This window comes from Haliotis rubra, unplaced genomic scaffold, assembly GCF_003918875.1.
Source record: "Haliotis rubra isolate DU_JTF1 unplaced genomic scaffold, ASM391887v1 Scf814, whole genome shotgun sequence".
In the NCBI taxonomy this organism is placed as follows: Eukaryota; Metazoa; Mollusca; class Gastropoda; order Lepetellida; family Haliotidae; genus Haliotis; species Haliotis rubra.
The window spans coordinates 294,652-307,860 of NW_025767540.1; the positions used below are offsets into that span (position 1 = coordinate 294,652).

Here is a 13,209-nt window from a genome sequence, read left to right on the forward strand (position 1 = left end):
CAAGTCTCACATACCGCAGGAAAGTTCATGTTTACAGCTGATACATTATCACGCTCATGTCCTTCATCAAAGCCCGGATCTGTTTCGTCATCTGAAGAATGTGTTCAAGCCTATGATGACATAATCGTCTCGTCTCTCCCTGTGTCCACGACACGCTATGCTGAGACAGACAGATAGTTGTTCAGACAGATAGTGGTACTCAACTTCGACGGAATCGTCGTGATATACTGTTGGCAATGATTTTGGATAAATTTGAAGCTTATTGCATTCCCAAACGTAACATTACCTTTGAAAGGCACGGATTCCTTACCTGTGGCCAGAGGGAAGGGGAGAAAACAGACCAGTATGTTACAGAGTTAAAGAGCAGAGCAAAAACATGCGAGTTTTGAGATTTGCATGATTCTCTCATCCGAGATAGGATGTGCTGTCTTGTTTCACATACAAAAATATAAAACCCTGACCAATCTGCCATTACTGCCAGACTTAGACTTAAGGTCAAGGTCATGTGTGGGCCCTAGTTCATTGACACTTCCAACAAAGGAACGAGTGTAGAACAGTTCCAATATCTATACAAAGTTATGTACAAATAAATTATCATAATATAATCCACTAGCATAAGATGCAGCTCCAGGCTTCAAACCACAGACAGCTTTAAAGGCAGGCATGACCTAGCCACACATCTTCAAATGGAAGCATGACCTAGTCACACATCATCAAAGGCCAGCATAATCTAATCACTAATCTTCAAAGGCCAGCATGATCTAATCACTCATCTTCAAAGGCCAGCATGACCTAGTCACACATACTTCAAAGGCCAGCATAATCTAATCACTAATCTTCAAAGGCCAGCATGATCTAATCACTCATCTTCAAAGGCCAGCATGATCTAGTCACACATCTACCACCTCAGCAGCCCTGGCCACACATCTTCCACAACGAAACGACCTTCACCACACACCACCTTGAAGTTCTTCTTGAAGGATTTTTAAAAAGGTTAAACACTATGCCTTTTTATTACATAATGCCATTCAAACATAAATGTACACCACATCTGCACCATCCATTTACGAAAAATAGTCGTAAAAATTATAAATATGCACCAAAACTAAAACCACTTTAGCCCCGCCCACTCGTATGCATATTTTAATTTTTAGCGGTCTGTCCTCTGTGGGTGTGACGTCATACCCGAGAGTCCGATCAGTGTGGTGACATTTCAGTAGTGTATACGCCATCGAGTTGAAAGTGACTTGAAGCGCAATATTTTGAATGGAGCGTTGTTGTGATTATGTATTGGAAACTGACAACAGCACTACGAGTTTTGATGATTATCCAACTGCGTAAACAACACGGATGTACATTTCCTGAGAAATTCTATTTGACAAGAGAGGAAGGGCATAGATTGTTTACTGTCGTCGTGCGGATTTTGTGAACCCCTCTAGTACGCACGGTCATCTGTGTTCGTTACACTTTTCGAAGAAGTGCTATGAAAGAGACCTAACCTGTGGCGAAATATGGATACGAATAGGCAAAACCAGAGACCATATACCGACTTAAACTTTATAAGGATGCTATATATCGGGCATTCCTTTCGACATTCCAAACAAACACAGAGGCCGAAATGTCAACTTGGGACTGAGACCGAGAGAGTTGCATTCCGGACGCGACGTTAGTTGCAGGTGAGTTTTAAGATGTAGTTGTTTTGGAGCAACATAAACACTCCAGTAGCTAGCTACATGAAGCAATAGTTGATTAAAAGTACGTCATAATATATGCTCATGTCCTATTTTCGATCAGAGATATATTTTCACAGCCACTGTTAGTGTTACTCAGTAGGGCCAAGTCATCTATTTCCCGAGACGGGTGTTTTGTGGTGTGAGTGTATGTGGAGGGATTGGGATAGGGATGGGCATGGACAAATGAGAACTTGCAACATATGGGTGCGGTGGTGAGAGAGAGCACGTAATTACTAAAACATAATTAAAAATAAGTCATATCAGATAATTATCCACCAGGGACTGGTCCCCTACAATGGGTATGTGAATTTTGTGTGTGCGTGTGTGTGTTAGGGCATGATTAAAATGTTGACTCTCATTCTTTCTCTTTAAGGAAATGTACAATAAACAAAATGAAAATGACTGCTCTGCACTGGCATAAAACTTAGGTATTAATGGACCCCTTGTAAAAACATCATGGCAGCTGTATATATAGGTAACTTTTAACCCACTTTCAAAAATGGGAAATCAGGGAAATATGTTCATTCAGATAATGTATTTCTTTGTGGGTTTTGTTTTTGGCAAATGTGAAAATGCTACTTTAATGCTATTTTTTTAGGATGTACATGGCAGCATTTCACATCAATGAAAACAGCCTAAATACCCTAGAAGTGACCAAGACTGGAGAACCCAACTGGGCAATCAGCTACCCCTAGGCCTAAACCAAGAGGCCAAGCCAGTGAACAAGAAACCAATACATGGTAAAAATAATTCAGACAATCGATAATCTCTTGTTGAACTGGTGCACTCCAGTTTGAAAAACAAAACAAAACACTGTTCCTATTACTGCATGTTTTTCCCAAACCAATGAGTCAACACCAAGTCTCGTTTGCAAAGACACTGGTTTTTTAATCCTCATATCTATTTTCCCTCTCAGCATTTGTTAAGACAAAGAGTACTTACTTTTTTAGTGCAGATTTCAAAGAAAATTATTATTATGTTGCCAAACCAAAATATACTGAAATTGTGTTACAAAATGTCTCTAATTCAATGTAAAATTTATTCACAGAGTTTGTTGAATTCCTACCCAGTAGGCCATTCTCGAGAGAAGAAACATGTTTCCTTCCGACATCCTTGCAGGACAAACAGCCTATATTTCCAGGGTATTCTGCCAGACACTTTCATTTAAAACTAGTAAACAGGAACTGGTGAATTCACAGACATCAAGATATAGTGAAATCATGTATATGTGTCTAGGATGTGAACTGATGTCTTAAGGTCTATTGTATTCGTCTGTTTGAATCCTGGGACTTGTTCAGATGGCAAATGTTTCCAAATTGCAGTCACCACTGTGTCACATGGTGTTATTGGAGATCAATCTTGTTTTCTTAGGCTTTTACAAGTCCATCCAGTTAATTTACACGCAAGTCTTTGCCTTCATGATGTTGGTGTACACCCTGTATTCATTATTTTGTCATAAATAGTTTGTATGCAAATAAATTATTTGCTTTAATTTTTGTATGCTGGTTTCTTGATTTGATCCATGGTCTTTCTTTGGGACTGATCACACTTTACACGTTACTACTAGAACACAATGAAGAATTTTCTTTTTCACTAGCTGACAGTTAAAGAGATAGATAATGATTTGTCAGTTCTATTTTTTGCATCTATATGTATTTATTATATCTATTATCAGCTGTTAAGGAGGTTACAGGTCTTTATCATTTTACATTTTACGTATATTTTGCAGATTTATATGACTACGTATCACGACATATAACCTATGCTTTACACGTGTATGGAAATTGAAAATGTAATGAAACTGATGTTTGATATACCATGTCAGAGACGATCGATACACCGACTTCTCCTAAAACATACACTAACGAATTTAGGGTACTTCTCTATACAGTAGTGAGATCGAACTTATCGACTTCCGTAACGGTACGTATTTCATATAAAAGATTATCACCATACTTAAAACCTTTACTGATAAATTTAGCAGAAGACGCATTGTATGAAATATAGCTGAAAGTTACTTAATAACCTTAATAAAATCATGAACCTCGAACGTAACTATTTCAGTGTTTACCTTCCCATACCGATGTATACCGGAAGACAGGCTCAACAAATTGATCGAACGTACATTGCCGTTATCATGACTGCAAATTTTACCGTGACCGCGGAAAAAATAATTCAGTATTAACATGTCATAGGCAAGTAACTTTCATACCAGTCTGCAGTAGGTCTAAACAAAACATAGTCATAGTCGGGATCGGGATCGTCCCACGGCTGTATGTTGTCAACTGGTGTAATCGTCCTCAATATTCCTCTCGGTCTTGCGGCTAGAAATGCTTTCAAATTGAAAAGGTTGCATGTATGTGGTATTATCTGTATCTAGTATGCCATCCAAACCCAGGTTTGACTTCGTGGATTGATTTATTTGCTAAACTAGATGCAGACCTCAGTTTAAGCGAACAGGCTCGGTACCACTGTATTTTCCGTGTGTTGATGTAGCAACTCTTGGGTCTGACGTCACGCGACCACGTGACCATCTACCTCATTACCTTGCGTAATCGCGAAATGCTTTCGAGGGAGGTGCGTTTTAGATTCCTAATACCAGCTGTATAATGGAAAATTACCGTTTTTAACTGTATTTTGTGGATATTATATATACCCAGGGGTTTATTAAGAGCGAAACTAAACAATGTGAAGTGACCTTTTTAAAAATCCGTTAATCACTTTGCAGGACATTTTTCTCAGGATGAGTCACTGATAGATGTTCCACAGACAGTTTGACCCTACACAATCTCTAAATACCAACAATTTTGTATTTACTTGTATCACTTGATCAACAAACAAAATTAAAAGAAGCAAATAGAGAATTAGAGACTATTAATAAAAAAGAAACAGAAGGGATACTACTACGATCTAAAGCTAAATGGAAAGAAGAAGGCGAAAAACCGACAAAATATTTTCTGTCTCTAGAAAATCGCAACTTTTTAAACAAAGCAATATATAAACTTGAAAACAATCAAAAGGAAACCCTAACCAAACAAGAAGATCTTATAACTGAAACTAAATCGTTTTACCATAACCTATACACGAAAAAACCATGTCAAAAAGTGAACCTAACAGAATTGCTTAAAGGTCACATGCAACCAAAAAATCAAACATAATTGATACATAATTATCACTTCTTCATGACATATAATATGCATAGCTGATTATGAAAAAACAAATAAACAAAATTATAAGCGTATAATCGCAAATCAAAAGTGCAATATTTTGTACTTGGGTTTACCTCCCTCGAAACGAAGCAGCCGGGATACCGAACCCAGTCAGAGCCGGTGGGTGTGCACTCAAGTGTAACGGCTGGTTCATTAGCAGATGCCGCCTTCACAGGTCATTGTGTGTGTATATATAGAAAGTTGGGTTTTGTAAATACATGCTCATTTTTTGTGTATAACATTTTGCAATCAACAGACATCATAACATGTCATGTGTTCAAGTATCACACCTGCCTGTCTGTGTAATTACATAATGTGACAGAGACCGAACTCGGGCCATAAATCAATGCGTTTTGTTTATGGTGTATAGCCTGATTGGTGTTAAGTTCAAATTGCATGTGGTCAGTGATCGCAGTTGTGTATTGAATATTGTCATTAGCAGACAGGCAGGCAGACACACTGGTGTCAATAAAACAAGACACTGAGTTTTGTCTGTGACAGCGACATATCTATATCACAGTTAGAAATCGTGTCAACTCTAAATAATGCTTTTAAGTATCGAACTGAGAAAGTGACTCGGTAATTAGAACGTGTGGTGAAATAGACAAATGAAATTATATAAACAGTTTATTTACTGTCATAACATACAAAAAGCTCGCGCCTGTGAGATATCAACAAAACATTATGAAACTAGCTTACACCAAAGCCTTCACAGAGTATTCACCAGACAACCCGCTTCCAAGTTGCGCGAACCTATTTCACTGTGCACGTGCTATGAGCGCAGCCAGCTGTTGAAACCCGTATTCCCCAGAAAAGTCTGGGGAAAATTAGTGAAACGTTTGAACTCCGGTTTCGCGCGTTTTTTTTCATCGCATTATTTTTCAACTTTATAAGTTGAATTTGCATTTTTGACGCTTTGTTTCGGTAAGTCCATACCGAAAGGTATCAGAATCTGCAAAGTTTGGTTTTACGTTGCATGTGACCTTTAACAACATAGGCGTCCCAAAGCTATAAAAAAATCAACAAGAAAATCTAGAAGGACAATTAAGATATGAAGAAGTATTAAACAGTCTTAAAAAAATGAAAAATGAAAGAAGTCCTGGCTCATCGGGTTTCACTGTTGAATTCTTCAATTTTTTTGGGTCCAATATTCACGAGTATCTTATAAGATAATTAAATTTAGCTTACGAGAAAGGAGAATTGTCTTTGACTCAAAAGCAAGGTATTATAACCTGTTTTCCCAAAAAAGGTAAATCCAAACATTTGCTTCAGAATTGGAGACCCATTTCATTACTGAATGTAGCGTATAAAATCGGATCATCAACCATTGCAAACAGAATAAAAACAGTCCTACCCTCTATAATAAATGAGGATCAAAAAGGGTTTATGTCAAAAAGATATATTGGTGAGTGTACTCGCCTAATATATGACATCATTGACTATACTGAATATATGAATATACCAGGAATTCTACTTCTTATTGACTTTGAAAAGGCATTCGATTCTGTTGACTGGCATTTCACTTCAAAAGTTCTTCTATTCTTTAACTTTTGACCATCGATTACTAGATGGATAAATACCTTCTTTAATAACATTCAACCATGTGTTGTAAATGGTTTCCTTTCAAATTATTTCCATATCTCGAGAGGATGCAGACAAGGAGATCCCATCTCCCCTTATATTTTTATACTGTGCGCAGAAATTTTGGCAACAATGATTAGAAATAATAATAAAATAAAAGGAATACAAATTGGAGATACAGAATATCTAATTTCCCAATACGCTGATGATACTTCGCTGATACTAGATGGCACTGAAAAATGTTTACAGGCGACATTAGAAATTCTTAGTAAATATGCCTCATTTTCAGGCTTAAAAATAAATGTAAACAAACCACAGGTATTATGAATAGGCTCAGAAAAAAACTCTAAAAGAAAATTTTGCGAAAACTGGAATTTAGACTGGAAGAGTGACTCGTTTACACTATTAGGAATTGTATTTACTCACAACATCGCAGAAATGGTTGAAGGCAACTATTAAGATAAACTGAAGACTCTCAAATTATCAATGAATCAATGGCTAGCAAGAGATCAAACTCCCTTAGGTAGAAATACCATATTGAAAAGTTTACTTTTACCGCAACTTAATCATTTATTTGTAAGTCTACAGAACCCAAACGATCAAATGATTAAGGAAAGTGAGCAGCTCTGCTTTAAATTTATATGGAAAAACAAACCAGACAAAGTCAGTCGAGAAACTATCACAAAGAACCATAAATACGGAGGAATACGAGCTCCAGAGATAAAAAATCTTATTCAATCACAAAAAATATCATGGATTAAAAGACTCACCAACTCAGATTCAAAAGTAAGGAAATTGCTACAAACGAAGACACAATCGGACATCGGCAGCTTTATACAAACATGCAAAACACACATACTTGAATCAGTAATAACACAAGAAACAAATCAATTGGAAAGACACTTTGAAATCATGGGGTAAATTCGTAACCAGAAAAGCAGAAAAAGCAAAAAAATGCATGTGATATTTTATTCCAACCCTTATGGTTAAATGACAATATTTAAATAGATGGAAAACCAATCAATTATAAACATTATTCAAGCAAAGGGATTACTTATATAAACGACATGTTTGACGCCCAAGGTAACTTTTTAACGGTGGAACAATTAAGAAAATCGTTTGGGTGCAAAACTAACTTCCTAGAGCGTCAAGGAATAGTGGAATCAATTAAATGCTACTGCAAATCTATAAACATCCATATTAAAGAAAAATTCCAAGCCCCGATCTTACCATATCTTTTACGAAATATAGTAGGAAACCCAAAAGGATGTAGAGATATTTATGACATACTCATAAATGGTAAATCTAGAAAACCTTTAACATATCGAAACAAGTGGCAAAAAAACCTTAGTGAGTCTATTGACGATAATATATGGAAAACGATAGAAAAAACAACCTTTAAATCGTATAATAGTGTAAAACACTCGTGGTTTCAATACAGCATACTGCATTGGTTTCTGCCAACAAATGATTTGCTAACAAAAATGAAATATAAAGATTCCAACACATGCACATTTTGCAAATCCGAGAAAGAATCAATTCTACATCTATTTTGTGACTGTAAAGTCATAAAAACTATTTGGAAGAAAATACAAGACTGGATATTCGAAAAAACAGGGTCAAATATTATCTTTTCAAAGAAAAATATCATTCTAAGATATTGTTAAAAGAGAAACCATGCTCTGAATTTGATAATAACAGCAGTGAAATATAATATATACAAAATGAAACAAAGAGATAAAACACCAAATTTGAACTACATTATAGAAGACGTAAAGACAACATATTATGCTGAACGTTTGAATGCCTATTCAAATTGCAAATATGACAGCTTCACAAAATTTTGGTCACTATGTCACTACCTGTTCTGTTAACCTAGCGCTATATATAATGTACTGCTATTATATTTTCAAGTACCTATTCATTTTGCCTGTAAATCGACTTTGTATATATTTGCGAATCGTGATTATACCAACCCGTTATGTAATGAACTGTATGACCTGGATGTATGGAGAATCAAAAATAAAAAATTATTTTAAAAAAACAAACAAAATGGTAAAATTTGTCAGGTAGGGAATAGAGTCTGCACATAATCAGCTGACAATGCTTCATGTCGATCTAGGTGCTCAGCTGCCGACAACCACGGCATATGCCTGTATGTAGCTCCTGCAGCTCCGGTCCACGTCAGTGATGATCTTGTTCACACAGTCTATACACACATTGGTGTGTGAGAAGGGATATAACTTTACATTGCCCTCATTTGCGAAACAAACAGTGCACTCATTGCTGATGTCTGGGCCCCTTCCACACTAGGCGTCAGACATGTTTGCATATTGACTTTCACAATCCGTGTCATCGACGGCGATGACGAGCTCGGCAAGTCTTGTTGTCATCAGTGCTGTTATCAGGGTAGTCATCAGGGTTGTGATCAGGGCTGTCACCAGGGTTGTCATCAGGGTAGTCATCAGGGTAGTCATCAGGGTTGTGATCAGGGCTGTCACCAGGGTTGTCATCAGGGTAGTCATCAGGGTTGTGATCAGGGCTGTCACCAGGGTTGTCATCAGGGTAGTCATCAGGGTAGTCATCAGGGTAGTCATCAGGGTGATGACCTGTAGAGAAGAAACATATTATGGCCAGTAGACCACTTGACTACTCCATTTCTTCGAGGGCATGGAGCCTGTAACCCATTGAGCAACTCGGGGGGATGGGGCAATCCCACTAACCACAACAATCTCTAACCACAATAATCCCTCTAAGCACAACAATCGTTCTAACCATTACAATCCCTGTTACCATGACAGAACAATTACTCTGGGGTTGTCCAAAAAAGTACAGATCCTTGGGGTCCAAGGTAAAATGTTGTGATGGTAGTGTTGTTTAAAGTGATTTAAACTATGGATAGTCAGACATTGTGTCACTGTGTCAACTCTCATTGTTACAACCTCTCTCACTATTGAGGTCACTCTAACCATTACAATCACTTTTCATCACAATCGCTCACAGTGTCAGTCACTGACAGTGTCACAATAACTCTCCATCACAATCCCTGACAGGGTCGCAATCACTGACATTGTCACAATCACTCTTCATCACAATCACTCTCTATCATAATCACTCTCTGTATCATAATCACTCTCAGTGTCACAATAACTCTCCACCACAATCACTGACCTGGTCACAATAACTCTCCATCACAACCACTCACAGTGTCACCATCATTCTCCATCACAATCACTCTCAGTGTAACAATCAATCACAGTGTCACAATCACTCTCAGTGTAACAATCAATCACAGTGTCACAATCACTCTCAGTGTAACAATCAATCACAGTGGCACAATCACTCTCAGTGTCACAATACCTCCCCATCACAATCACTCACAGTGTCACCATCACAATCACTCTCAGTGTCACAATTACTCTCCACCACATTCATGCTCAATCACAATCACTCTCAGTGTCGACGTCACAATCACCAATAATGTTACATCACTGGTACAATATTACAATCACCTTGACAAGCTCTCACCTGGTTGATATCCTGAGTCAGGCTGTGGACGGTGCTGCCAACTGCGGTGAATTAAGAAGATGGCAGCTGCCAAGGTCACCACAATGGGAATTGCTACTACCAAAGTTGACAACATCCTCAACCGTACACCAAGTGCTCTTTATTTTATCGCAACACAGTAAAATGTCCCACCTGCGAAACCTGCGAACATAACGCACATCATAAACACTGACATCTGACTATTATATGGACATTTAACACTGGAAAGTAGAGCACAACTACAGTATGACCATAAAGTAGTGACATTATCTAAAAAAGATTTAACCCTACCAAACTACCCCATACTTCTACCCCCAACATATTTTCTGGTAAATTTCCAAAATTCAAAATTCACATAAAAATTCAATATGTAACCCACCCCTTCAGGTTGGTCTCTCTTTCTGTGATGTTCACCCCTCTTTCGATCTAACACTGAACATGGTAAATGGCCTGGCAGGCCTGTTTGTGAAACACATGTTGGAAAGTGCAAGTAAAATCTCGAAATCATCATCAACTAATATGTAATGGTCTCATCCTTAACGATGCTAAGGTTTGAATTGATGCTCCGGGTGCCATCCAAACAGACACCAAAACTGTGCGAGTCAGCAGATAGTGCTTCTTGAATACTAGTATATCTCTTTGTTGAGTACAGACTTGCTCTCAACTTCAGAAGAACATGCTTCAGCTGATTAGCATAAATCTACAAGATTAACCAAGAGCTCTATCACATAAAGTCATGTTTACTATGTGATCAGTGTTGTATATTGACCTCCAAAGTTAAGCAATCAGTTAACCCAGAAATCCAAACACAGGACTGACTGACTGACTGAGTTTGGTTTTACGCCGCTTTTTAGCAATATTCCAGCAACATCACGGCGGGGGACACCAGAAATGGGCCTCACACATTTTACCCATGTGGGGATTCGAACCCGGGTCTTCGGCGTGACGAGCCAACGCTTTAACCACTAGACTTCCCAACCGCCCCCTCCAAACACAGGAGGATTCAGCGCGAAAGCAACAAGACACATATTACAGGGAACAGGTGTATGATAAACTTATGACCGTTTTCATATTAATACAAATTACTGCAAAGTCATTACAATGACAGTATTACAATAGGGTGGCAATATTTGACGGAAGTAAAATTACACAGGCAGTTTGTCATGCATCCGCTGAGCAGGTAGGATAGGGGAAGACCGCAAAAAGACAACGTGAAGAGCGCGGACAGACCAGCAGGAGGCACGCCATGGACACAGAGGGACGAACACTGACCAGCCTATCCAGGCGCTCTGCTGGTCAAGTGTCAGTCTGACTTCTCTGACTTCCCTCCATAGTGCCTGTCAGACTATGTGTGAACTGTTCACACTGCCTCACATAGTTCAGTCCCTTCTGGATTCTGCGACAATTTTTTAAGAATTCCATGGCAAATATAAGTAAAATCTGCACCCCATATTTCAAAATTCCGCAAAAAAATCTGCAGTTAAAACTGAAGAAAAATGTAATTTTCTGACTAAAATTAAAATTTTATACTTATCCTGACTCATGCTAAATGCTTGTCCTTGTGAATGATAGTGGACAAGTGGAGATGCGACCCTTGTTCATGTACGTGTATGTCCTATACAAGTACAGGGTCTATCACTCATGCTGGTCTGTCCTAGACGTGTGCATGGACTTTAACCATTTGCTCTCCAGAGCGCTGGTTTTCATAAGTCACGTGATCAAAAGGGTGATATTTTTCTCAACGCCTTTGTTGAACCATTAGTTGTTGTGCTATAACAAGTGACCCAAACTGGTGAATGTCTGAGACGTCTTCGGTGGTAATGTCTCTGAGGTAGTGGTTGGCAAACACTGTGTCCGATTTCCAAAAGCAGCCCTCCATTATTGTTGTAATCGAGCAGTTTCAAAAGAGCATGTGTATACGCCAAGGCTCTGACTTCGTGGGCATTGAAGGCTCGTGGAGGCTCAAGTCCCGCTGCTTTGTAGGCCCTTAGTATAACGGCTCTCATTCATATCGATATCGTTGTCCGTGACACTTCCGTGGGCGTCTCAGTAGATAAGGGGATGAATAGGCGCTTGAATTTTCGTCTCCTTGTTTTTGTCCTTTGTAGGTAGACTTTTAGTGCTCTGACAGGGCATAGGGATAGATCCTCTGTATCCTGTGGTCCAAGGACTGTAGAGAGTGCTGGGATGTGGAACTGTCTGTCAGGCTGGCCGGGCAGTTGTTTCCAGGCAATAAAATCCCATCTTAGTCCTAGATGTACGATGTCTTGATTTAAATCGTGTTCGTTCGAAGTCCAGAGCATGTATTTCTGACTTCCGTGCTGCTGTTGCTAGGGCGATCAGGAACAGCATTTTCTGAGTCAGTAGTTCAAAGGATGTCCATTTTAGAGGCTCGTAGGCATCACTAGTGAGAAGTTGAGATTGCAGGCAGGAGCCTTGAAATACTTTTGTTGGTCTTCCAACTTGAAGGAGCGTAGTAGTGCCAGTATCTCTGGTACTTTGGTCAGCTTGACACCTGTCTTCATGGTGATTACTGTGCTGAGCGCAGCCAGGTTGAACCTTTTAAGTGTCTAGTCTGTCGCAGATGACACAGGTATTCTGCCACTAGAGGATGGATTGCTTTTACCTCTTTAAAACCTTTCCTCGTTGCATACTGTTCAAATCTCTGTCACTTGTTGTCGTACAAGTTGCGAGTTGATCTGTGTAGAGCTAGTGTCACTGCTTTCGCTGCTCTGGCGGAGTACCCTCTAGTCTTCAGGCAATCTTTGATACGCTCCACCCGTGTAGCTGGAACAATGCCTGATTCCCGTGAGCTTGCTTGGTGTGTAGAATTTGATCCTGACTCGACCACTTTCCTGCTGCCACTTCGTTGTCGAGGTGAGCAACCCATCCTTGTAGTGATGCATTCATGTAGAGATGAGTGTTGCAAGCCAGCTCTAACAAAATGGTTCCTCCGCAAACATTCGACTTCTGAGTCCGACATAAAGTTATGGTTTCAGAATGTCCGTTGTATCAGTGGATCCAAACTGTCGAGATGGGTGTACACAAATATTGTAGCTGTAATCTCCCTCTGCGAGTCATGTCTTGAGCTAAGGTGAGTAGACCAAGCATGCTTTGCCAAGCATGTAGTGTCAATGGAG

General features: G+C 39.1%; 2 protein-coding genes across 2 annotated transcripts in view; both read right to left on the reverse strand.

Moving 5' to 3' along the window:
• Positions 1–573: 573 nt before the first annotated feature.
• The window catches only part of LOC124261887 (RNA-binding protein MEX3B-like), a 61,856-nt gene continuing 49,220 nt past the window's right edge, over positions 574–13,209 (reverse strand). Inside the window, exon 4 of the transcript XR_006894455.1 lies at positions 574–898. The gene's annotated coding sequence lies outside the window, so the exon portion shown is untranslated. The remainder of the gene's footprint in view (positions 899–13,209) is intronic.
• Positions 8,687–13,209, reverse strand: part of LOC124261888 (acidic repeat-containing protein-like) — a 53,668-nt gene continuing 49,145 nt past the window's right edge. The window contains exons 2-3 of the mRNA XM_046696256.1: positions 10,052–10,231; positions 8,687–9,132 (exon numbers count right to left, since the gene is read on the reverse strand). Coding sequence (XP_046552212.1) covers positions 8,876–9,132; positions 10,052–10,166 — 372 coding nt within the window. The 5' untranslated portion in view covers positions 10,167–10,231 and the 3' untranslated portion in view covers positions 8,687–8,875. The remainder of the gene's footprint in view (positions 9,133–10,051; positions 10,232–13,209) is intronic.